Source organism: Gopherus flavomarginatus, chromosome 1 (assembly GCF_025201925.1).
Source record: "Gopherus flavomarginatus isolate rGopFla2 chromosome 1, rGopFla2.mat.asm, whole genome shotgun sequence".
NCBI classification, from domain to species: domain Eukaryota; kingdom Metazoa; phylum Chordata; order Testudines; family Testudinidae; genus Gopherus; species Gopherus flavomarginatus.
In genome coordinates this window covers 216,622,626-216,648,957 of record NC_066617.1, presented here as the reverse complement: position 1 = coordinate 216,648,957, position 26,332 = coordinate 216,622,626, and the positions used below count along the sequence as shown (strand labels likewise).

Below are 26,332 nucleotides of genomic sequence, written 5' to 3'. Positions count from 1 at the left end.
AGCCGGAAGGCAGCCATCTAGGGCTTCTTACCTCCAGCAGGGAGATCCACACCTGGAATCTGGTCAGCTGCCGTGCTCCCAGCAGGAAGCATAGAGCCGGGCTTCCAGCGCGAAGTGGGGAGTCCAGGTGGCAGCCCAAGCTCTGAGCCTGGGTGGCAGCCAGGCTTGGAGCAGAGATCCAGCAGGACCTGGCTGTAGAGTTGGGCTTTCTTGTCAATTTTGTGGCTCCATGAAATTGACAAGACAGCCAACAGCAAATGTAAATAACGCAGTGTCTGCGAAGACACTGCGTCTCCCTAACTACGACATAGGCCCTATGCCTCACATAATAACTCCACTTTACAACAATGTAGTAGGGCACATACAAATTGGTGGGACAAGACTGTAGTGACCACACTGACATAATTAGGTCAACGTAGGTCGATGTAAGGCAGCTTAACTGTATAAAGTAGACCAGGCCTCAGCCTAGACTCAAGAATAGAACACTACTACAAATGTATTTTTGAATAATCAGAAGTCTTACAGCTGCCAGAAGTTTTACATGAGCTCTCCTTCCTTGAGCAGTTCCACGACAACTCACTACTGAGCTTAAGAGTCTGGGGGGACTTTTACAAAATGAGCAATTGTGCACTCACAGTCCTGTTCAAATAAAAGCCTTATTTTCTCCTGCATAAGATCTTAAATTCCTTTATGGCTGAAGTGATAACTTGCACAAAAAACTACATTTTTAAAGAAAAATAAAACCTTTTGGTAATTTACTGTATAGTGACATTTACCTGGAGATGATCCATGGTTAGTAATACTAATCTCTTTACTAATTACTTTACTGTTTGCAATCACTGTGCCAAAATTAATCTCCGGCTCAATTTCCAGATAACAGCATGGAATTAATCTGCAGAGAAAAGATATTTTAATTATTTTTTCCCAGAACTTCAAGCTATTTTGTGGTTTTTAAAAGGAATATATTTGAACAATGCATTGGGGGGAAAAAATCTGCTTTCCTCCAAATTCCATTAACACAATTATTTATGCAACTCACTTCAGCAGTATTATGAATACATGGAAGACATAAAAATGCCTACTTATTAAACTGCTATTCCGTTTATTTATTTTTATATTACTGTAACTTTAAAACAATTTAATTCCAGTCAATGAGCTAAAATGGAATGCAACTATATATTATGTTTCAGTTCCTGTGTTATGGCACAAAACCCAATATAAATTCTCAGAAAAGCTTTCACTCATTTTGGGTTAATTCCAGCATAAAATTGACTAAAATGACTGACTAAGATAAACATACACCACATTTCAAACTAATATTTATCCAGATGTTCACACCCTAGTGCAACAAAACTTATGGCACTCAGTGATCTTTATTTATGAGCATGCATCATGTAGTTTCAAAAACATTAGCTGTAATAAAAGACTCTGGTGAAATTGAGTTAAAACTATTTGTTTCGCCAAGAGGCCTCAATCAAGATCAGGGCTCCATTGAAATAGGCACTGCACCAACCCTGACCCAACCCTTACCCTGGCAAGACGCATGCCAGAGCTTGCCAACCTCGAGTTACACCTAGCAAGGGAGGTAAAAGGCAAGAAGAAGAAGTTCTTTAAGTATATTAGAAACAAGAGAAAGACAAAGGAAACTTAGGACCTCTACTTAATGAAGGAGAGCCAGGGGTGAAAGTAAGATAAAATATTTACTAGTATGGGGGCCCAGCTCCAGGCCCCTGGAAGGGGTGGAGCCTTAAACTGAAGGGGCGGGGCTCAGGGTCAGCCTCCCCCAGCCAGCCCTTCCACGCTGCCCAGCCCACACCAGTCAGGGCTCCGGGCTGCTGCCGTGGTAGCTGTGGCTAGGAGCCCTGGGCCCTTTTAAATTGACAGGCCTGAGGGCAGTTGACCCTTTGGCCTCTGCCATTGGCAGCCCTGCGGGGAGAGGGGCAGTGATGTTAAAGTGCTGCCACAGCTGTGTACAGGCCGGTACTGGCAGCCACTTCTTACCAGTACACTGTACCGGCCCACTGTCACCTCTGAGCAGAGCTAATAACATAAAGAAAGACCTTAAAAACCTCATCTATTTTGCTTCAGTCTTAACTTCTTTTAGTGAATGGTGACCAGATACTTAACACAATTAATATTAACAACAAGGGGGAAGGAATGCAAGACAAAATAGGAAAAGAACAGTTAGATAAATTAGATGTACTCAAATTGGCAGAGCTTAATGAAATTCATCCTACAGTACTTAAAGTACAAGCTGAATCAATCTCATAACTGTTGGCAATGATCTCTGAGAACTCTTGGAAGACAGGTGAAGTCCCAGAAAAATGGAAAAGGGCAAACATAGTACCTTTCTTTAAAAAGGAGAGCAAAGAGGACCTGGGGAATTATAAATCAGTCAGCCTAACTTAAGTACCTGGAAAGATACTGGAACAATTTATTAAAGAATCCATGTGTAAGTACCTGGAGGATAACAGGTTAAGACAGAACAGCCAGAGTGGATTTGTCAAAAACAAATCATGCCAAACCAACCTTGTTTCCTTCTTGGACAAGGTTACTGGCCTAGTGGGGAAGCAATAGACTTGATATATCTTCATTTTAGGAAGGCTTTTCACACAGTCACACATGACATTCTCATTAAAAAAAACCTAGGGAAATGTAGTCTAGATGAAGTTACTATAAGGTGGGATCATAACTGATTGAAAGTACTCAAAGAGTAGTTTTAAATGGTTTGCTGTCAAAGTGGGTGGGCATACCTAATGGAGTCCCACAGGGGTCAGTCCTGGGTCCTCTGCTGTTCAGTATTTTCATTAATGACTTGGATAATGGAGTGGACAGAGTACTTAAAAAATTGCAGAGGACACCAAGCTGGGAACTGGTACAAGCACTTTGGAGAACATGATCAGAATTCAAAATCATCTTGACAAATTGGAGACTTGGTCTGAATTCTACAAGATGAAATTCAATAAAGACAAGGGCAAAGTACTACACTTAGGAAGGAAAAATGAAACAACTATAAAAGGGGGAATAACTGCGCAGGTGGTAATACTGCTGTGTGCTTCAGTGGCTATCAATTGAATATGAGTTAACAACATGATGCAGCTGCAAAAAAGGCTAATGTCATTCTGGGTTGCGTTAACAGGAGTGTTGTAAGACATGGGAGGTAACTGTCCCATGCTACTTGGCACTGGTGAGGCCTCAGGTGAAACCCAATTTCACCCAACCCAATTTTAGCTGCCATACTTTGGGAAAGATGTGGACAAATTGGAAAGAGTCCAAAGGAGAGCAACAAAAATGATAAAAGATTTAGAAAACCCTGACAAGACAGCCCTGACAAGAAAACCCTGATCTACGAAAGGTTAAAAACAAACAAACAAACAAACAAAACTGGTCATGTTTAGTCTGATAAAAGAAGGGCAGGAGAAGACTGATAACATATTTGGAGGCTAAGTGCTGTTATAAAGAGGACTGTGAACAATTGTTTTCCCACATCCACTGCAGGCAGGTTAAGAAATAATGAGCTTAATCTGCAGCCATGGAAATTAAGGTTACATATTAGGGAAAACTTTCTAACTATAAGAATAGTTAAACCCTGGAATAAACTTCCAAGAGAGGGTTTTTTAAGAACATAGAATCTCCACCACTGGAGGTTTTTTAAGAATATATTGGACAGACACCTCTCAGGGATGGTGTAGGTTTACTTTGTCCTGCAATAGTGCAGGGGGCTAGACTTGATGACTTGTTGAAGTCACTTCCACCCTACCAAAAATGATAACTTACCAGTGATACTGTTCTGTGTGGGGACCAATGTTGACCTTCCTGTGTTTAGAATGAGACCTAGACAGTTTTGTAAGTGCAGTGTGATATGCATGTGAGAAAGGACGTCTTCCCTTGGACCTGCACCTGAGCACCAAGGCATCCAGATGGTAATTCATGTCTTCTGTCTTCATGAAGTATGCTGTCAACTCTGACCATACATTTGGTAGAAATCCCAGGGGCAGAACACAGCCCAAAGGGAAGAACTGTGTACTGAAAATGGTGGTTTGTCATGAAGAACCAGAGAAATCTTCCATAGCTTGGGGAAATTGCCACATGGAATTAAGCCTCCTGACAGTTCAGAGCAGTCATTCTGAGTCAACAGGGAGAATCGTTGACAAGATGACCATATGGAACCTTGTGTATCTGATGTATCTGAGGAGACTGTGGAGGTTGAGAACAAATCTTACCCTCCCTTTGGTTTGGGAACCAGGAAGTACTGAGAAGAGAAGCTCTGACACTGGTGTTCCAGAAGAACGTCCTCCACCACTCCCAAGGCCAGCAAGAAGCGTCTTGCTCAAGGAGCGATAACTCATGAGGAGAGTCCCTGAAGAGGGATAGAGGAGAAGAGTGGAGAGGAACTAGATAATATAGCCTGATCTGACGGTACTTAGGACCCAGATATCGTAGAAGTGTCCCCAAATGGAGGCAGGGTAAGGGAAGTGATGACCAGAGCATGACTCTGGACCAACAAATGAAAGTTGTCACTTGGAGGTGCCAAGGGAGGCCGTGTCAATTGGCTGAACTCCAGACCCGACTGCCTTCTCCTCCTCTGTCACCTACGCCCCTTTTTGGGGCTATCCCTCTGTCACAAGGGAGGAAAAGGCTGTCCAAAGGTGCATTGTGGACAGTATTGTTGTTGCTGTTGGTCACCTAAGTAGCACCGCTGCACTGACCATGCATGCACCGCAAAGGAACATAGAATGGCCCTAAAATCCACAAAGGTATGCAGGATCTCATCCGTCTTATCTGAAAACAATACCCGGTCATCAAAGGGCAAACCTTGTATGGCCTGTTGAACACTGGGAGCAATGCCCAAATTCTGCAACCAGGATGCTCTTCTCCTCATCACCACAGAAGACTTAACTCTGGTTGAAGCATCCAAATATCCAGCTCAGACTGCAACGACATCTTTGTCAATAAATGCTGTTTAGTGGCAAACGCCCAAATTCCTCTCTGGATTTTTTAGGCAGCTGGTTCACAAACATAGACATAGCAGTCCAATTTACAAAATTGTATTTGCACAACGCCTGCTGGTTCGTGATCCACATTTGTAGGGAGGAGATGTAAATCTTCTTGCCCATTAAGTCCATCCTTTTGATGTCTTTGTCCTTAGAAGTGGACTTCAGCCTTCCCTGCTGAGCTCTATTGTTCACTGCAGTTACGACTAGGGAGTCTGGGGCCAAATTGAAGTACAGGCCCTCAAATCCCTGCACTGAGACAAAATAGTGTTTGTGCATGCATATTGCAGTAGGTGGTACTGAAGCCAGAATGTTCCAGAGGACCACTGCAGGCTCTAGGAGCATGTCATTGACAGGGAGTGGTACTCTCCAAGGAGCAAACAGCTGTATGATGTCAACTAACTTATCCATGTTCTCCTGCAGAAACTCTGCCTAAAAGCCCAGAGAAGCAGCCACGCACCACAAAAGGTCCTGATAGGCCTTGAAATCCTATGGTATTAGAGGAAAGGAAGAGCCAGGCACTGCTCCTAGAGTGGTGGAGCTGGAAGAAGCAGCTCCATTGGCTCCACATAGGGAAGGCTCATTGGATGCCTGAATCTGCAGTACACAGTTCCTGCCACTGATCTGCCGGGTGTGCCGCCTCCACAACCAAGGAGGGTCCTACAGATTCCATGAAGGCCACTGATAAGGATAGGGCATTAGTAGCCAGTAGGTGCCAGGTGAAATGCCTCCATCCTGACCATGAGTGCCAATCCTGGTGCGGTAGTGCTCCGTAAACAGTCCCCGATGCAGGCTGAGCATGAACAGCGAGAGGAGGAAGATCCCAACCTTGATAGAGAAGCCATAGGTTTCCATAGATAAAGAGGATCAAGTCCTGAGGGAGTGGGTAAATGGTCTGACTCACTAGTTGTCCAAAATGAAGCAGGGACCAGTGCCAATGATGGAAAAAGTACGGCCAACACAATGTTCTAGTGCCGGAAATGGTGTCAACCCCAAAGTCAGCAGAGGTACCAAAATAGCTGACAGTGCTGAAGCAACTGGAGGGCACTGAAAAGCCACCACAATAACATCTACAGTATTGACTGCAACAGTGTTGAGGAGATTCCCAGTGCAGAGGTCCCTTGCACTGCGCCTGGTACTGGTCATTCTTCAACAGACTGCAAAAGGGGAGCATCGAGGAGCAGTGCCAACAGACCCAAGGGTTCAGGGGCCTGTCCAGCCAATGGGGCTATAAATGACAAAGCACTGGCCAAGTCCTGGAGCAAAGGAGAGGTCGGAACAGAACAGCAGGGAGTTATGTAGCCTCTTGGTATGCCGCCAATGTAGAAACAGTCGGTACTGGCATCACCGTTGTCACTATGAGACACAATAGATACCCAAGGGCCAGAACCAGAGTTGATGGTACAAGGTTTCTAATCCCCCTACTTGGCACAGGGGAGCAGTTAGAGGCACCCAGGCCATTCCACATAGCCACACTGTGTGCTGTTCCACTCTCTTCCTGAGGGAGGCAGCATAGTCCCCACGAGACCTAGAATGGTCTTGACTGGATTTATGCAACCTTTTCCTCAGTGCAGTTAATGGGGAATGAATCGTCCATCTCCTTGGAGAGATGCCTGCCCAGAGCATGAGGTGGCCCCTCTCTTGGAACTGGAGGGCAACTGCCAGTTCGACAAGGGCCTTGTTGCCAAAACAGGTCACGAGGCCTGTTCAAACAAGTGATGTTTTAGGTGAAGGTCCCTAGGCGTTTGAGTCTGTTTCCTGAATGATCTACAAATAAATCACAGCTCCTTGACGTGGGCCTCACCGAAGCACAACAAGCACTGTGCATGCAGATTGTTGCTAGGGATTGCTCCCCCACAAGGCGGACAATATTTAAACCCACTAAGGGCATCATACAGAAATACCTAACTAAATACAACTAAACACTAATCTAACTACACTATGGGTATTGTTAATTATATATAACTGGAGGGCAAAACTGAACTAATGAGAGAATGTGAGGTTGAGACTACACAGAGCTCAAACTCCAGTTCCCTTGTACCGCATGTGCCTGAAGGAGATCAGAGCAATGTTGACTCTTGTAGCCAGGAGAGGGGCTATGGCCACGAGGTGTGAATCTCACCCCTCCTTGTGTACTTCTAGGCAAAATTCTCCGGTCTCGGCACACATATATACCCTAATTGGAATATAGGGCTGCATCTACTCGAAGAACTATATATCTATCTGTAAAATTTCTCATAATTCCACTACTCAAACAAATCCCAGCAGTGATGTCACTTGTTTTACGGATACCAGTTCTGCACCAACATGCTCTCTTCATTGCTGCTCTAACCAGTGGTATGGAGAGGTATCAGCGTTAACACTGTTTTGAGAATAATTATGTTCACTGACAATCTGGAGGTCTGATGTTTTGAGAATGATGATTCCTCCCCAAGTAGCTTCTTAATTGGTAAGGTATTCAACACAACTGAAAGAGATTAGTCCTTGTCCCAATATTACCTTTCATAGTTTCTATTACCACGTTGTTTCTCCCCATCTACTGGCAGGTGAGAAAGCCACTTTTAGGAATAACTTTATTTTCATTCTCAGCATAGCATTAGAGAGAATTTCATACCAATATCACGAAAATGAGGACTTTGCTTTGCTACATCTCATGATACATCAAGTCACAAATGTAACGTGGTCTGTGCCTTTTACTTTTTGAATTAAAGGAAACAGAGACAAAAGTATAGGCTAGTACAATTTGGAGAAAGACAGGAAATCCATCCTGAGAAAATGCTCTCACGGATGTTGCAAAACCATTTTTTTAAATATCTTGTTCCCTAGCAACATGAGAAACTGTCAAAGTAGTAAATTCTAGGATGCAATAAACTGGACTATTAGGACATGAAATAAATACAGGGAGAGTTAGCTTGTTTACAACTTTAAAGTACATCTATAATATATTTTAAGTATTCTACAGTTCTTCCAAGAAGTTGCTTCAGAAATATGAAAGACATTAGAATCTTGTCTAATTCCACTCAGGAACTAGCTACACTTCTTCTGGAATGTATATGAATCAGAAGATATTTTGTGACACTGAAGAGATTCTTTAAGGGATAAGATTATCTATTAATTCCTGTGTGTTTTATGATGGAAAGGTCAAGTTGTTGAAAAGATAGGAATAGTTCATCTTACTTCCTAAAGGACTTTTGTATCATTCAAATAAGTGGTTAATGTTTTACAACAAATCAAATTTCTGTTCATCTGCTTCAGGTATGCCTACACTGGAAACTTCAAAGCACTACCACGGGAACGTTCCCACGGCAGCGCTTTGAAGTACGAGAGTGGTTGTGCACGACTGCTGGGAGAGAGCTCTCCCAGGGCTCCTGGTAATCCACCTCCACGAGGGGATTAGTGCCCAGCGCTTGGAACCTGTCTACATTAGCACTTTAAAGTGCTTAGACTTGCTGTGCTCAGGGGGGTGATTTTTCACCCCCCTGAGCCAGCAAGTTAGAGCACTATAAAATGTAAGTGTAGACAAGCCCCGCATCTTCGTCTAGTTTAGGGCATAAGGTTTCCTAGTCCAATCATTTAAATTTGATTAAGACTTATTAGGCCAAATTCACTCCTGCTTTAACTCCATTAGAAAAAAAATGGTGGTCCAAATGTATCCCTGATGTAACTCTATCTAATAAATTGTTTATGTTTATCATTGTAAAAACTGAATGCACCATATCACCAACAGTTAAGGCTGATGATTAGGGTAACGGCAAGAGGGTTATGTAATTAATTCCAATTTAGGAACGTTTCTTTCCATGACTGTTGACGCTACCTGAGAATTATGCACTCTCACATAGCTGAAGCCCTCAAACCGTAATGCATTTAAGCGCATGTATAGTCCCATAATACAATGGTATAAAGACAAGGGCCGGCGCTTCCATTTAGGTGACCTAGGCAGTTGCCTAGGGCACCAGGATTTGGGAGGGTGGCATTTTGCAGCCCTCGGCGGCAATTCGGCAGCAGGGGGTCCTTCCGTGCTCCCTGTCTTCGGCGGCAATTCGGTGGCGGGGGGGGTCCTTCTGCGCTCCGGGTCTTCGGCGGCAATTCTGCGGTGGGTTCTTCACTCGCTCCGGGACCCGACACTGAAGTGCCCCGAAGACCGGGAGCGCGGAAGGACCCCACCGCCACCGAATTGCTGCCAACCGGGAGTGCGGAAGGACTCCCGCCTAGGGCACCAAAAACCCTGGCGCCGCTCCTGATAAAGACAACACATGAGTTGGGGGAATGGTAGTGTTGGACACAGTTCAATAAGAGAAGGTTAATGGTCTAGGAAGATTAAGTAAATTTCAATCTCATGCTTATTTATCTTTACACACGTATTGTATTAGACAGAAATTTTCATGTAAGGTTAGAATCTAGGTTTATTTAAATACAATTTAAGTTATCTGCATGGAACTGGCAATGAGAAAATTCCAAAAGTTACAAGAGTAATATATATGGTGTAGAAAGAGAAATATTTAGGCCCGGATTCTACAAAGCAGTTAAGAACATGTCTGTAACTTTGCTTATATGAGGCTGCAGATTATGCTTCCAGTGCCACCTTAGCAAACTCACTTAAAGGTCATTGACAGATCTGGTCAAAATATTTCACTCAAAACATTTCCTCTTCCCCCCGCAAAAAAAATGTTTTGTCAAATTGGGCGTTTCCATAGGAACTATCCAATTTCCAAGAATTTGTTTCAGGTTTTCATTAAAAAAAGATTTTATTTTTGGCCAAAAACTTGGGGTGGGGGGAAATTGTTTTCTTCAAAAAATTTAGGGGGAAGGGGTAAATGGTTTGTTCGTTTGTTTTTAAGAAAACCTGAAAACTTCATGAAGAAATTGCAACAAAATCCAAAAATATTTTCACATAGAAGTCTTTTGTGAGAACAAAAAAAAAAACCGACCCCCTGACAAGCACTCACAATATTATACCTGTGTCGTGGAAGGCATAATCTGGAGATTGTGGTGCTGCACAGATGTAGCCAAGCACATAGTTTGGCCTGCTAAACCACTATGGCAATATGTAAGATGGACATTACCCAGTATGATTGGCACAGCTCAGGTCACATTTGGAGGACTGGTATTTAGAAGATACAACTTTAAGGTCCTTATCAAAGGGCCAGTAAAATCTCTGAATTAATGTTTCTTTGACACAATACCAGAAATTCCATTCCTTTCTAAGTTCACTCTCCCATTCATATTTAACTTCAGATGCAAGAAAAATTTTAAGATTTAGTCACTGGTACATTTTTCTTACTAAATGTTTGCCTGAAATAAATATATATTAAAAAAGCTTCCAGGAGTGATATTTCAGAAGATTCTAGTCTTCACTAAAACTGTTTTATTAAGAAATTTAGCCAGCCATGAAGGGTAGGGCTCCAGGGAGATGATCTGACCCAGCCCATATTTTTCTCATTTTATTATATAAAATCCTCTCTTCATAAATTAATTTTTAAGGTTGTTCCAGATTAAATTTTTCTCCAAAACTCTCAGATTAGATTTGGAGCTTGTATCAATCTTCTTCATATCACACCACAAGTAGTAAAAATTGTCTGTACAGATATATACATTCAATTGCTTCAGATATAGCAGGTCAGGGATAAACCAATGGTGAAGGTGTTTCTCACTCAACCACCATCAAAGGAAATAAATTATTAAAGGCAGGCAATAGGCATTTAACTGTGACAAATCAAGTACTCCAGCAACTGCCAGGTCCTTTTCATAATCTTATGCAAAATATTTAGAGCCTAGTTACCAGAGATTCCATTAGAATGTTTCTTTCAATGCTCTGAAATGCTGAAAATCAAAATCTCATTTTGAAGCAGAAGCAATCCCATGGGATGTTACTCAGGGCCACATTCATATTTACAATTTTAGCTCTGCTAAGCAGACAATGAAAAAAACTCTCTATGTAGTATTCTCTCACATTCTGCTTTATGACGTACTACAGCAGGCCTGCATAACATAAGGCCCGCGGAGGCTCACTGTGCGGCCCACAGAAGGACTCTAAATCCCGTGCACACGGCGCTCTACGGGTAGCCCAGAGCCCTTTGAATCTCAGCCGCAGCCGAGATTCAAAGTGCTCTGAACTTCCCACAGCCACAGGGAGCCCAGAGCCCTTTAAATCCCAGCCACGGCCAGGATTCAAAGGGCTCTGGGCTGCCCACAGCCCTTTAAATCCCAGCCGCGGCCGGGATTCAAAAGCCTCTGGGCTGCCCCCAGTGGCGGGCAGCCCAGAGCCCTTTGAATCCCGGCCGTGGCTCCAGCGGATGGGCTGGTGCTGGGATCTAAAGGGCTCGTGCTCCCCTCAGCGGCAGAAGCTCTGGGCCCTTTAAATCGCTGTCCCAGCCCCGCAAAGCTCCGGGTTCCCCCAGCTGCCGGAGTCCCAGGCCCTTTAATTTGCCCCTGAGGGCTCCGAGCCACTTCTTCAGCTAGGAGTCCCTGGTTGATTTAAAATCAAGTATTACTTTCCCACCCCCAACCTTCCTTTTTGGCCCACAGCTGTTTTGGTGGGGCGGCGCTGGGGAAGGAGGGTTTGTTTCTGCAGGGCTGGGCGGTGCTGGGGGGGGTGGTGTTTCCACGGGGCCGGGGGGTTTCGGCCCTCAGCTGTTTTCTTTGGAGTAATGTGGCCCTCTCCGCTTTACGAGTTGTGCAGGCCTGTACTACAGACTAGATTTGCGTAAATAAGTTTACGAAGTATACAGCAGTGCTGAATGGAACAATTAAAAAAATCACTTGTCAACAAAAGAACAAGACCAACATTACCCTTGAGAAGAAAGAGACTTTTTCAAAATAAAGACCAAAAATTTTATTCCTTCTTCCGGGATACATTCACTGAGTAGTACACATTATTCTGTAAAGTTTTTCTGCAGGCAGTTAAATTTTTAACTTCAAAATGAAAAAAAAAATTACAAAAATTCTCTGGGTTTTATATATGATACTTAGATTCCTTTCCAGAAGTTACTATAATAAAAGCTTTGTTATCTGGAGTGTTGGAAGTGTGGGGGATGCCAGTTAGTCAAAAATTCTGGTTAATTAAGAGTTATATTTACCAATGGAGGGAGAGAGTTTGAGTGTGGAGGGGGCTCAGAGCTGGGGTGCAGAACGGTATGCAGGCTCTAGGAAGGAGTTTGGGTGTGGGAGGGAGCTTGGGGTAGGAACTTGGGGCATGGGAGGGCTTTTGGGTGCTGGATACAGACGGCGCTCACCTCAGTGGGTCACAGCACGCAGCGACATGTCCCTGCTGCTCCTAGGTGAAGGTGTGGCCAGGTGGCTCGGCACCTGCCTCTGCCCACAGGTGCCACCCCCGCAGCTTCCACTAGCCGCTATTCCCAGCCAGCAGAGCCAGCACGAAGGGCAGGGCAGAGGCAGCGCACGGAGCCTCCCCGGTCATTCTTCTGCCTAGGAGCAGCAGGGACAGGTTGCCACTTCCAGGGAGCCACACATAGCCAGGTAGAGAGCCTGCTGGGCATTCGAGTCAAAAACTGGACATCTGGCAACCCTATTGAAGATTTGTATTGGGAGATATCAGAAATGCCAGTTTCTAGAGCTTTCCAGTTCGTAAAGTGCCAGATAACACAGCTTTTACTGTAGTAGTATTGCCTTGCAAAAGGATATCTAGAACGTCAAGCAGGAAGAGGTTGTACCTGCAAGAAAAATAACAGCCAGGTGAAAAAATCCAATTTGTTTCCTAGACAACCAATGTACTGTTTCCTACTTTAGAAGAATGTGCATAGCGACCATTCTGCAACCACTACAGTGAATGGTTCACACAGACTCAAAAGATATCCAGATGTGGGACAAACAGAAATAGTAGTTTCAGCATCCACCACATAATATTTTAGTCATTCCTTGACTTGCAACTCAAAGTTCAGACTGCTACAATTTAAAAACAGGATCCAAAATACATGACTTAACCAGAAATGATCATCTCTTTGAAATGTTTGTTTTATATTCAGTCAAGAAATATTAGCCAAAGAATAGTATTTTTGGCGTTCACATTTAATTTGGTCAACATTAAACAGCTCTTGATTACAGAAAAGACAGTAGACTACCTGAGTCTGGGAACAGATAATAGAACAATAATTTAGCTCTTAGTCTGTTCTGTAACAGCAAAGCAATTTTTGGCTCAGATGAAGATGTGAAACTAAAATTACCTGCTTAGTCTGAATAAATGAACTGTAAGATCTGGAGACCATTCTGGGAAATGTGCTACACTGAAGAATTTTGCCCTCATTTACTGTATGGATGCTTTAGCTAATGCTTTTCCTATTCACTAGCAAAAACTTGGCCAAACTCTTTCATATGGTTAAAGATAGAATGCACGAGTAAGTTCAGAAAAAACTGCGGCCATTTCTTTAATGCATAGTTTTAAATTTTGGGAACATTGCTCATAAAGTACTTACAATTACAAATGAAAATACAATTTCTAACTTAAATTGCCATTTCTGAGTCGCCTGTTGGTGGCTACCATCTTCCTAAAAGTGACAACTTTATTTACACTGAATTTGGAAGCCTGAAGGAAGACGATTAATCAATTTCTATCATGCTTTAATGCTCATATAACATCAAATTGAAAACATTTTTAAATGGGAGAGAAGCAAATGTGAAGAGTAGAGAGAAGTGACAGATAAGCAAAGAGGAAGAAGCGCTGTGATAAGCATAGCCTGGATGAAGCATCCATATATCCTGCCTACTTCTTGAGAGAACTCTCGAAGAGTGAGGTTTTTATCTAATGATTTGAATACTGCTTATTCTGAAAGGGAATCCATTACTGCCTGTTCAGGTCATTTTTTATGTTAGTAATCATTTTATAAAAGCTATTGTTTTCAGTTGTTTATGACCATGGATGCTATTTTTTTCAAAAGCAAAGGTTCCAATTTGATATAGATCATGCTATAGTACGAGACTCTATTATAAATTTTTTTAATATTTACAAAATTGAGGAGGAAATGCTTCACTATAATGCAGTCATAACTATATGTGCAATAATTATAAGGACTTACATATCACTGACTCAATAGGAGAGTACATTCAGGGAAGAAAAAGGCCATCCCGTACTTTCCAATTGTATAATTGGAACTGACCCAGAGAAAGCCATTTATCATGAATATAGGCTAAAAATTTAGAGCACAGATATAAGCCCAAACCATTCCAGGTTCTTAAATATGAAGACTGAGTACACTTGATCAAAATTTAAATCCTTTGTTAACATCAAGTGATATCACTAAAATGAACATCCTACCTGTGTGACATTCTAAAAAAAAAAAAAAAATCAGAAACTAACCTTTACAAAGAAATTCACCATTTGTTTTCAGAATTCAGATAACAAATTAGTTACATCATTATACATGGCTAAACGTATTAGCATACTTGCCTTTTGAGTAAAATGAAAATATAATTAGCAGTTTATGTACTTTTAAATAGCATACCCTATCAGAGGGATCTCAATTACATCTTTATCTACCAAAAGGAGTAGTCTATCTCGAAGGTCCTCCTCACTGTCAGGATGATATTCCACAGTAGCTGTAACTTGAAGACCAGATGCAACAGGCTTATCTGGATTTTCCACAATCAGTTTAAACTACAATGAAAAAAACAGCAATATTTAAATCAATTTTTAAATATTTTTATATAAATCTCCGTATACAAGTGGCCTGTTTTCAGCATAATATGTTGGGGTTTACCTGTGTAACTAATATTATGATCAACAGCTTTAAAATTCCACTCACTATTCACCACTGGCAAGAAGTGGATGTTTCCTGATAATACAATGAGCTAGAATATTGATCCGTCAATTTCTGCAAAAATTAATTTTCTTTTAACAGTGTGTTATTTCTACTCTTGATGTTTAAGAAGATAAGCTACCAAATGTGAACCAATGCACTGCTATCTTTCTGACTCTACAGACAGACACCTCCATTGCCTCTGCTGCTGTTTCTCAAACAACAAAGGCAAAATTACAAAGACTTCAATCAGTTTCCTCATTACTATTCAGAATCTTATGAGTAGCAGTGCCAAGAATCAGAGCAGTTTAACTCTAGCTTTCCTTGGGAAACGCAGGCACAATTGTAAAGGCATACAGTACGGTAATTCAATGAGGAGATGATTCAGCTCAATGGAAAGTCTCCCATTGACTTCAATGAGAGTCAGATTAGACCCTGAGAAGGGAGAAGGACCCAAAAATATCAATGTGGAAGGACGTTGTAGCAAAGTACAGGAAAGATGCCAGTGACTGTGAGGACAGGAAGGACCAACGTGAGGACAGGCGGGACGCTCGAGATGAGAGGTGGCAGCAGGAAGATCAGCGGTGGCGGGATGCAACTCCGAGGCTGCTGCGTGATCAAACTGACATGCTCCGGCGTATGGTGGAGCTTCAGGAACGGCAGCAGGATCACAGAGTGCTGCTGCAGCCCTTGTATAACCACCCTCCCCCCTCACCATGTTCCTTAGCCTCCTCACCTGCCAGATGAGTAAGAACTCGTGGGGGTAAGCTCTGTGCACTCGCCCACTCCACCCCAGTGGACAGCCCAACGAAAAGGCTCTCATTATTATGAAATTTTTTTAGTGGCCTTTTCCTTCCCTACTATCCTCCTCCCAAATCCCACTCGGGCTACCTTGTCAGTTCTCTCCCTGTTTTTATAAATTAAGTAATAAAGAATACATGATTTTTAAATGAGAATGACTTTATTTCCTTAGAAAGCAAGCTGTGAGTCAATCAAGGGGGGGGGGTTCATCAAGGAGAAACAAACACAACAGTCACACCGTACCCTGGCCAGTGATTAAACTGGTTTTCAAAGCTTCTCTAATGCGAACCGCTTCCTGGTGTGCTCTTCTAATTGCCCTGGTGTCTGGCTGTCCTAATCAGTGGCCAGGTGACTTGCCTCAGTCTCCCACCCCACCATAAAGGTGTCCCCCTTACTCTCACAGAGATTGTGGAGCACACAGCAAGCAGCAATAACAAAGGGGACATTGATTTGGCAGAGGTCTGAGCGAGTCAGTAATGTGCGCCAGCGCGCCTTTAAACGGCCAAATGCACATTCTACCACCATTCTGCACTGCTCAGCCTGTAGTTGAACAGCTCCTAACTACTGTCCAAGCTGCCTGTGTATGGCTTCATGAGCCATAGCATCAAGGGGTAGGCTGGGTCCCCCAGGATAACTACAGGCATTTCAACATCCCCAACTGTTTTTTTCTGGTCTGGGAAGCAATTCCCTTGCTGCAGCCGTTTAAACAGAATAGTGTTCCTGAAGACGCAAGCGTCATGAACCCTTCCTGGCCATCTCATGTGGATGCTAGTGAAACGTCCCTTGTGATCCACCAGTGCTTGCGGCACCATGGAAAAGTACCCCTTGCAGTTTATGTACTGGCTGCCCTAGTGCTCCGGTGCCAAAATAGGGATATGGGTTCCATCTATTGCCCCACCACAGTTAGGGAATCCCATTGCAGCAAAGCCATCCACTATGACCTGCACATTTCCCAGAGTCACTACTTTTCGTAGCAACAGCTTAATGATTGCTTTGGCTACTTGCATCACAGCGGGCCCCACAGTAGATTTTCCCACTCCAAATTGATTCCCGACTGACCGGTAGCTGTCTGGCGTTGCAAGCTTCTAGAGGGCTATTGCCACTCGCTTCTCAACTGTGAGGGCTGTTCTCATCCTGGTATTCTGGCGCTTCAGGGCAGGGGAAAGCAAGTTACAAAGTTCCATGAAAGTGCCCTTACGCATGCAAAAGTTTCTCAGCCACTGCGAATCATCCCACACCTGCAGCCCCACCAGTCTGTCCCACCAGTCTGTGCTTGTTTCCCGGGCCCAAAATCGGCGTTCAATGGCTAGAACCTGTCCCATTACCAGAAGGATCTCCAAAGCACAGGGGCTCGCAGTTTGTCAGAATTCTGTGTCTATGTCCTCATCACTCTCGTCACCGCTCTGCCATAGCCACTGCCTCCTTACCTGGTTTTGCAGGTCCTGGTTCAGCATTGACTGCACGAGAATGCGCGAGGTGTTTAAAACATCCATGATTGCTGTCTTGAGCTCAGCAGGGTCCATGCTTGCTGTGCTATGGCGTTTGCACAGTTCACCCAGAAAAAAGGCGCAAAACGGTTGTCTGCTGCTGCTTTCATGGAGGGTGGGGAGGCAGTACCCAGAAGCACCAGCGGCAATGTTTTTTGCCCCATCAGGCACTGGGATCTCAACCCAGCATTCCAATGGGCGGGGGAGACTGAGGGAACTATGGGATAGCTATGGGATAGCTACCCACAGTGCAACACTCAGGAAATCAATGCTAGCCTTGGTACATGGACACACACCACCGAATTAATGTGCTTGGTGTGGCAGCGTGCACTCGACTTTATATAATCTGTTTTAAAAAACCAATTTCTGTAAAATCGGAATAATCCCATAGTGTAGTCACACCCACTCTCATCTGTTTGGAAGGCTTGTTTTCCTGGGTTAGGTCTTTTTGGACAGTTATGCATGCCTCTTGTGCATGCCAGGGTTTCAGAAGGTTGATGGGATAAATCTCTTCTTGTTTTCGGCATCCTGGCTGCCACACCTTGTAGGTTACTTCCTCCATGGGTTCAACCACCTCATAGGGTCCCTGCTATTGGGCCAGAAGCTTGCTTTCTGCCATGGGTACCAACACCATCACCAGATCCTCTGGTTGGAACTATCGGACTTTTGCCTGGCGATTGTAATATGTTCTCTGGGCCTCCTGTGCCTTTTCCAAATGTTCCCATACAATAGGGGTGACACAGGCTATCCGGTCTCGCATCCGTATTACATATTCTATTATATTTCTCCCCTCGTTGGGTTCCTCTTCCCAGATCTCTTTGGCGATGTCTAGTATGCCATGGGGGTGATGCCCGTATAATAACTCGAAGAAGGAAAACCCCAGTTGAGGCCTGAGGTACCTCCCAGATAGCGAACATAAGGTAGGGTAGTAGAGAGTGTCCCAATCCTTCCCATCCCGACTTACCACCTTCCTTATCATAGCCTTGAGGGTTCGGTTAAACCTTTCTACCAATCCATCAGTCTGCGGATGGTAGACTGAAGTTCTCAGGGTATGTATATGGAGCGGCGTACAGAGGTCCTTTATTAGTTTTGACATAAATGAGGTTCCTTGGTCTGTTAATATCTCCTTTGGTAGCCCCACTCGGGCAAAGATCCCCACCAGCTCTTTGGCTATCATTTTAGAGGCTGTGTTCTGCAGGGGGACGGCTTCTGGGTAGTGAGTAGCATAGTCCAAAACAACAAGTATATATTGGTAGCCCCGAGCCGCCTTCTCCAGGGGTCCCACTAGGTCCATGGCTATTCGCTCAAAGGAGACCTCTATGATGGGAAGAGGTACTAAAGGTGCCCTCAGGTGGGGATGGGGACTATGCAGCTGACACTCTGGGCAGGACGCACAGTACCTCCGCACTTCTTCACGTACTCTGGGCCAGAAGAATCATCATAGGACTCGTGCCAGTGTCTTCTCTACCTCCAAATGCCCCCCAAAAAGATGACTATGAGCAAGACTTAATACAGCATTCTGGGGTTTTTGAGGTACTAGGATCTGCTGTACCTTCTGCCCCTGCAGTGGTGCAACCCGGTATAAGAGATTCTTCTTCATTATGAAGTAGGGTCCCAGTCCCTGGATTTTCCCTTCCACAGGGAACCCATCTATTTCAGTCACCTCCTTCCTAATGTTGTCGTACCTTGGGTCTTTGGCCTGGTCCTGTCCAAAATTTCCTCTCCCGGGGTTAATCTGCCCAAGATCTAGGGGCCCAGTCTCCGTTGCCTCTGCTAGTTCAGAAGCGTTAGGGTGGGGGTCAGACTGGGGTGCTTCTCCCTCCTGGGTGGCCTCCTTTTCAGCTGCTCGGATCCACCTACCTATGAGAGCGACCCTCTGGCTTTGGGTCAGTATTCGGGTTCCCAAGGCTTTAGCTGCCCTCCTTTCCCTTTTCGATTTTCTACCCTGTCTGAGAATGGAAAATAAATCTGGGGATATTTCAGAGAAGACTAGGGGTTGACAGTCTACTGTGGAGGCCTCACTAACTTCAAGGTTCCCCTTTTCCTCCAACCCTCCTACTGGGAGTAAGTTTCCAAACCATAGGGAGGGACTTCCCAGGAGCACTGGGTATGGGAGTTTAGGGACTACACCTGCTGCTACCTCAGTAGTGTTTCCCTGAATCTCGAGTTTTACTGGGATGGTGGGGTAATAACCAACTGTCCCATGGACGCATGTTATCCCTGTATGCTTACCCGTAGCAGCTGACTACACTTCACAAACTTCCCCGAGACAAGCGTGATAGCACTCCCCGAATCAACCAGTGCCGTGGTCTCTACCCCATTTAGCTTTCCTGGTCTGGTGTACATATGTGGGACCCCCACAAGGTGGATTAGGGAGCATGGGTCTGCCCAGTTCCCCAGGTTACACTGCATAGGCTCCTCAGCATTGGGATACTGTGCAGCTATATGTCCCCACTCCCCGCAGGCATAACATCTGTATGGAGCCCTAGGCATTCCCCAGTCTCTTGGTTTGGGCAATCTAACATCATGATCCTCTTCTCCCTCAGTGCTCTGACTCTTTGTGGCTTCTGGCGAGCCTTCAGCCCCTCTCCTTTTCCACCTGAGCTCTCCTGGCGGCCCAGTCATCCAAGCTCTAGGGCTTGGTGCTGCTAGTTTAACCCAGAGTGCCTCTTCCTTAACTGGTCAGGTAAGCTTCCTCACCATCCTTCACCTCTCTACCAAGGCAACAACCTCATCATAGGTGGAGGGTTCATTCTGGCTTACCCAGGCACGAAGGTCTGGCGGTAGTCCCCTCATGTATCGGTCAATGACCAGAACTTCTAGTATCTCTTCCGGACTCCGGGACTCCGTTCGCAACCACTTTCATGCGAGATGGATGAGGTCATACAATTGGGACAGCGGGGTTTTGTTTTCTTGGTACCTCCACTCGTGATACCACTGGACCCGCACTGCGGTCGTTACCCCAGATCTGGCCAGGATCTCTGCTTTCAGCTGGGGGTAGTCTGCTGCAGCCTCTTCAGGCAGATCATAGTAAGCTTTCTGGGCCTCCCCACACAGGAATGGAGCAAGGATGCCAGACCACTGATCTCGAGGCCAGGCCTCCCGTAGGGCTGTCCTCTCAAAGGCCAGAAGGTATGCCTCTGCATCATCCTCCTGCGTCATTTTCTGGAGCCAATGGCTGGCCCGTATGATCTGCGTCCCATCACGGCCGTGGTTCAGCTCTGTAAGGGTCTTTACCTGGTTTACCAGTTCCCGCAACATAGCTCGGTCTTGAGAAGCCTGATCCATCAGCAGGCGATTAGTCTCTTGCTGCAGCCGCATTGCTTCCTGTTGGGCAGCTGCCTGGACATGAGTAGCCTCCTGCTGGGCCGCCGTAGCTTGTATCAATGCCCAAACTAAGTCATCCATTGTGGTGAAAAAGTAAAAAAAAAAAAAAAATCCTCTTTTTTTTTTTTTTTTAAATCACCCTCCTTCTTCTGCCACGCTGTGCACACCAAATCCCACTCCTAACACCAGTTGCGACAAAGTTCCTCCTCTATTCTGGTGGGTCCTGTGCTTATTGGCAGATTTGCCCACCTCAGTGATCTTCCCCACAGTCTGGGTCAACTCCTCCTGTGTCTGATCTGGAGTTGGGAGGCTTGGGGGGAAGCCAGGCCAGCCCTCTACTCCGGGTTCCAGCCCAGGGCCCTGTGGATTGCAGCTGGCTATACTACCTCCTGTAATAGCTGCAACTTCCTGGGTTACTTCCCCATGGCCTCCTCCAAACACCTTCTTTATCCTCACCACAGGACCTTCCTCCTGGTGTCTGATAACGCTTGTACTCCTTAGTCCTCCAGCAGCACACCCTCTCACTCTCAGCTCCTTGTGCCTCTTACTCCCAGCTTCTCACACACACTTCCTCTCCTCTGGCTCCCCCTCGCCAGACTGACTGGAGTGAGCTCCTTTTTAAACCTAGGTGCCCTGATTAGCCTGCCTTGATTAGCTGCAGGTGATCTAGTCAGCCTGTCTGCCTTAATTGGTTCTAGCAGGTTCCTGATTACTCTAGTGCAGCCCCTGCTCTGGTCACTCAGGGAACAGAAAACTACTCATCCAGTGACCAGTATATTTGCCCTCTACCAGACTCCTTTACCCCACTGGTTTGGATCTGTCACAATACATACATCTTTTCGTATCTGAAGTTATGAATATTGACTACATATGTGTTTCAAATGTAATTACACCTAGATAATGCCCACTTGACAAGATGCTTTCAGTCTAGATCAGCAGTTCTCAAACTGTGGGTTGGGACCCCAAAATGGGTCGCAACCCCATTTTAATGGGGAGTTGCTGGGGCCTGGAACCAAAGCCAAAGTCTGAGCCCCACCATACAGGGCCAAAGCGGCTTCAATCCTGGGCGGCAGAGTAGGTTACACGCCCACTGCCTGGGGCTGAAGCACTTGGGCTTTGGATTTGGCCCCCCCACCTGGGGTGATGGGGTTCCGGCTTCGGTCTCGCTTCTGGGGTAGCGTAGTAATTTTTGTTATCACAAGGGGCTTGTGGTACAATGAAGTTTGAGAACCCCTGGTCTAGATAGTGGGTTGGGAAGGGTCTCTTTAGCGCAACAGGCCATTACAAAAAAAACAATAGGACTGAGAAGCTTATCTCCACCTGGTGATGAGCCTTCCTGAGAACACTCCAAAGAGCCTGTGAGTAATGGCTGCTATGACTCTATAAGGACACGTGATCAGACCACATGATGCTGGACTCCATCTTGGGATGTCAGTATTTTTTAAAAAGACTGGTCTGGAAACCAAGCTTTGGAAAACAAAAACAAAAAAAGGGGGTGGGGGGGCAGGTTCCTGCCCTATGCAAAACCTATATAAGGTGGAGAGTGACATCATCTGGTGTTCTTCACTCCCCATACAAGACGACTCCTGGAAACACCTGAGGAACAAAGACTAAACTGTGGGAAGTGCTGGACCCAGGCTAAAGGAATTTCTAGCCTACAAATGAAACTCTTGAGGATTCCAAGCTGTAAAGCAAGTGCAGTTTGCCCCTTAAGAATCTGCAGCCTGCTTGTATCGTCTCTTAGGGTGAGAAGCTGCTAATTCATATACAATTTATTTAGTATATTATGCTTAGTTTGCATTTTTGTTTATTTGCTAGATAATATGCTTTGATCTGTTTGTCACTTATAATCACTTAAAATCTAACTTGCTTTTGCTTTATCTAAACCAGTGAGTTGGAGTGAAGTGTATGGGAATCTTCGCTCAAGGGGTAAAAGCTGTTGCATGTTCCTCTCCATATTGAGGGAGGGGGTGAACTTTATGAGTTTATGCTGCACAGTTCCCTGTGCAGCACAAGACTGTATAATTTTGGGTTTATATTCCAGAGGGGGTGTGCGCCTGTGGAGCTGCATTAGCTGTAGCCTGGAACACTACCTCACTTAGATGGTGTTCATACCTGTGGCAAAGAGATTTACATCTGGATGACACCATTTGGCAAAGAAAGAGGATGTCACGGTTCTTGAAAGGAAAACAGTTGGGGGGGGGAAATCAAACTCTCTACAGTAACTCCTCATTTAATGTTGTCCCACTTCATGTTGTTTCAATGTTACATGCCCGCTCAATTAGGGAACATGCTCATTTAAAGTTCGCAATGTTCCCTTATAACGTCATTTGGCTGCCTGCTTGTAAGATTCTGTGGAAGAGTAGCGACTTTACAAGGGAGCATTGCACAAGTTCCCCTTCTTCGCCAACCCCCCTCCCTCCCAGCGCTTCCCCCACTGCCAAACAGCTTAGGACTTTCTGGTAGGGAGGGGAAGGAGCAGGGAAGTGCTGTGTCTCCACTCCTCCCAGAAAATCCTAAACGCCACTAAACAGCTGTTTGACAGAGCTTAGGACTTTGGGGGAAGGGGGAAAGATGTGGCATAATCCAGAGAGGAGGTGAAGTGGGGGTGGAAAGAGGTGGGCCTGGAGTGGAGCAGAGACGGGAAGAGGTGAGCCTGGAGCATTCCCGGCAAAATCTGAGACTGTTCTCTGGGGCAGCTGCCACTGCTGCTAAGGCGCTTCCTAGCATCCTTGCCTGCAGCAGGCCGTGCCTGTGTGGGGTAAGCCAGGGGCACGTCCCAACCACAGTACAGTACAATAGTGTACAGTATACAGTGTACTGCCTTTTGTCTGCCCCAAGAAAATTTCCTTGGAACCTAACCCCCTGCATTTACATTAAATCTTATGGGACAATTGGATTCGTTTAACATTGTTTCACTTAAAGTTGCATTTTTCAGGAACATAACTACAACGTTAAGTGAGGAGTTACTGTACTTGAGTTATTTCACCCAGGAGAAGGTAAGCAGGATTCACCAGCAAAGATGAATTTGATATGCAACTCCCATAAGGGTCTCAAACACATGGAGGTTTCTTTTCCCCAAAAGCACTTCTAATGCTAACTGTGGATCTATCACTTAAAATCTAATGAAAACAGTCCCTTTTCCCAATGTCCCATAGATGCCACCAGGGCCACCCAGAGGATTCAGGGGACCTGGGGCAAAGCAATTTTTGGGACCTCTTCCATAAAAAAAATTTGCAATACTATAGAATACTATATTCTCATGGGGGTCCCTGTGGGCCCGGGGCAAACTGCCCCAATTTCCCCTCCTCCCCGGGCGGCCCTGGACACCACCTGCACTTTCTCAAGAGCAGCATATAAAGACCCCAAGAACTCCTATATTTTCAGAATTGGTTCATCTTCCCACAATCATCCAGCTGAGGACTCATGGATTCTCATTAAGAGTCTCCCTTCTCCATGGACAACTTTATTCAGTTCCACAAGCTGCCAATGCTCCCCTCAGTTGGGAGGCCTCCTCCTTTATGCCTGCAGCATCCAACCATGTGTATGAAGTGCATCCCACCATTAGCTTCCCCTGGCACCTGCACCCACCCAGCTAGGAACAGCTTTGGCCAAGAGTTCCCATTCGTTCAAGAGTTGGGACAAACAAAAGGCCGCTTTCTGGTACTTTCCCCCATGCATCTCCTCACAGGACTGCAGTAGGGGCTGTGCCTGTGTATCTAGGGTCAAGTCCTGCCTACTGGCAGGAAGGAGGTGACGCTGAGCAGCACCCACAGAAAGCGAAGACAGTGGCATCCACTGCATAATACCAGCTCTTGGGGTCAGAGGCCCCACTTGTTACTATCACTAGTTATTTGTATTGCAGTAGCATCAGATCTCCCCCCACACCCATCAGAATTTGACACTTTGCTGATACTGAGCATGTTCATTAACATCTGCTGAAGCTGCTGCCCTGACTGTGCCCTTACTTCAGATTATCATCTGCTCCTTGCTGTTCACTAGCGTTAAAAGGGACAAATCAGAGGAACCTAAGCCCCAGATCAATTTACAAACCAAGGAAGAAAGAGGAGCATGCAAAATGCTTATCTTGCATATGGGGCCCAATCTGGTAGGTGTGCTCAGAGGCTGCCTACCGGATCGGGTCCCATTCAAAATCTGGCTGGAGAAGGAGGTGGTGTCATCATGCACCTTGTAACTTCTAAATGAGTAGGTTAAAACACTTGGTGGGGATGTGGGAGAGCCAGGTTCAATCCCCACTCAGGCAGAATGGGATGAAGAATTTGAACAGAGGATCTTCCTTACAGTGCTCTAATCATGCTATTACAAATTACAAAGTGGGTACCTCCTTGTCTTTTGGCCGTGTTGTGTGTCTCCGAATAAACAGTTTAGGCACTTAAGGCACCTGACTCCAGCAGAGGGGTTCTCATTCGTGGATCGCCAGGCAAAGCTAGGTGCCTACATGCAGCAGGGATTTAGGAACTGAACTCTGTGCGGGGATGGGGTTTAGCACACACCCCTCTGACTGGAATCTCCCAGAAGCTGTCTTTGGCAGCTGCCTGTCTAGTGAGCTGGTTTTTTGTAGATGCGAGATGGGAGAAGGGGACATGTCTAGCACCCCGCCCCCCCGTTGCCCTTGGACCAGAGGATGGGGAAAGGCCAAGGGAGCGCATTGCATCAGGGCAGCAGTTTGCAACATTACACCCGGTACCCCGCGCGCAGCCGGCCCCTGCCCATCCCGGCGGCCTGGCCGACGCGAATGCGGGAACCCGCCCTGGGCAGCTCCGGCCCCCCCACGTCCCGGGGCTTGCTGGGCGGCAGCAGCGCAGCGCCCCGGGGCACGTGGGGGGAGAGGACCCCTGGCCCCGCCTCTCACCTGGGCGCGGCGCGGCGGCAGCAGCTGGAGGCGGCGGCTCCCCGGCTGCAGGTTCTGGACGCTCAGCAGCGCCCGGTACCGGCCCCCGGGCACCGCGTCCACGAAGCGCAGCTCGGCCGGGCAGAGACGCAGCCCGGCCACGTCCCGCGGCCCCGCCATGGCCCCGCGCAGCGCCAGCGTCCCGGGCGCCTGGACACGCAGCCCGTAGCTAGGAAGAAGAAAGGAGCCGGCACCGCTTGGAAACGGTCGCCGGGCAACGAAAACAAAACTCTGATTGGGCGAGTTTAGGAGCGGAACTTCCAATCCAACCAATAGGACGAGAGGCTCCGGGGCTGAGGGCGGAGTCTATCTTGGCCCCGCCCCCTCGCTCATTAGCTACAGAACTGGCCCTGCAGGAGGCGCAGTTGTCCCCACCTGACAGAGTCCCGGGGCTCAGGGCTGGGCGAGGGAGAACCAGCCTTAAAGCCCAACCGCGCATGCACAGGCTGGAGGCGTGTGGCACATGGTCCTACCTGAGCTTGTGCCTTGGTTAGTGGGGAGGATTTGATTCCCTTCCCTTCCTTCCAGTTTTATCATTTCTCCCTTTCAGGGATGATGGATCCTGTGGGGAGTTTTGTATGAGACTTGATTCCTCCTTTGCCTCCTTGGGTGCAGCAGATGGGGTTTAAAATGTGACCCCAGTCAGAAAGGTAACTCTAAAACACAGCATTAAAGGGTCCTGTGTTCATTGTCTCTCACTGCTAGATCTCTATCAAATGTGCCTCCTTTACAAGAAAAAAAATATTTTGTTTTTCTAACAGCTAGACCTGCAAATCCAACCTGGGATCTTAAAGTGAAGTTGGGTTATTTACATCTCCAATATCAGCCTCAGAGTCTGCAGGTGGAATTCAGTTAAGATCTCTGTTGACATGCAAGATGCAAACCAGAGGAGAAGAGCTCCCACAATTAGTATGATTGTCTCTGCAAAACTGACTGAGTTAAAAAGCTTGTCTGAATTACATAGAGCGAGCACATCCTGTTGTGAAATGAAGTGGCATTTTTGCATCCTTTTTTCAGAGTAAAATCATAGTTTAAAGATGGAATGGAACAGTCTCTTCCTCT

The 26,332-nt window shown here is 45.9% G+C and overlaps 1 protein-coding gene across 1 annotated transcript in view; it reads right to left on the bottom strand.

Moving 5' to 3' along the window:
- Window positions 1–25,390, bottom strand: part of CFAP47 (cilia and flagella associated protein 47) — a 680,893-nt gene extending 655,503 nt beyond the window's left edge. The window contains exons 1-3 of the mRNA XM_050936444.1: window positions 25,232–25,390; window positions 14,450–14,601; window positions 777–892 (exon numbers count right to left, since the gene is read on the bottom strand). Coding sequence (XP_050792401.1) covers window positions 777–892; window positions 14,450–14,601; window positions 25,232–25,390 — 427 coding nt within the window. The remainder of the gene's footprint in view (window positions 1–776; window positions 893–14,449; window positions 14,602–25,231) is intronic.
- Window positions 25,391–26,332: the final 942 nt, after the last annotated feature.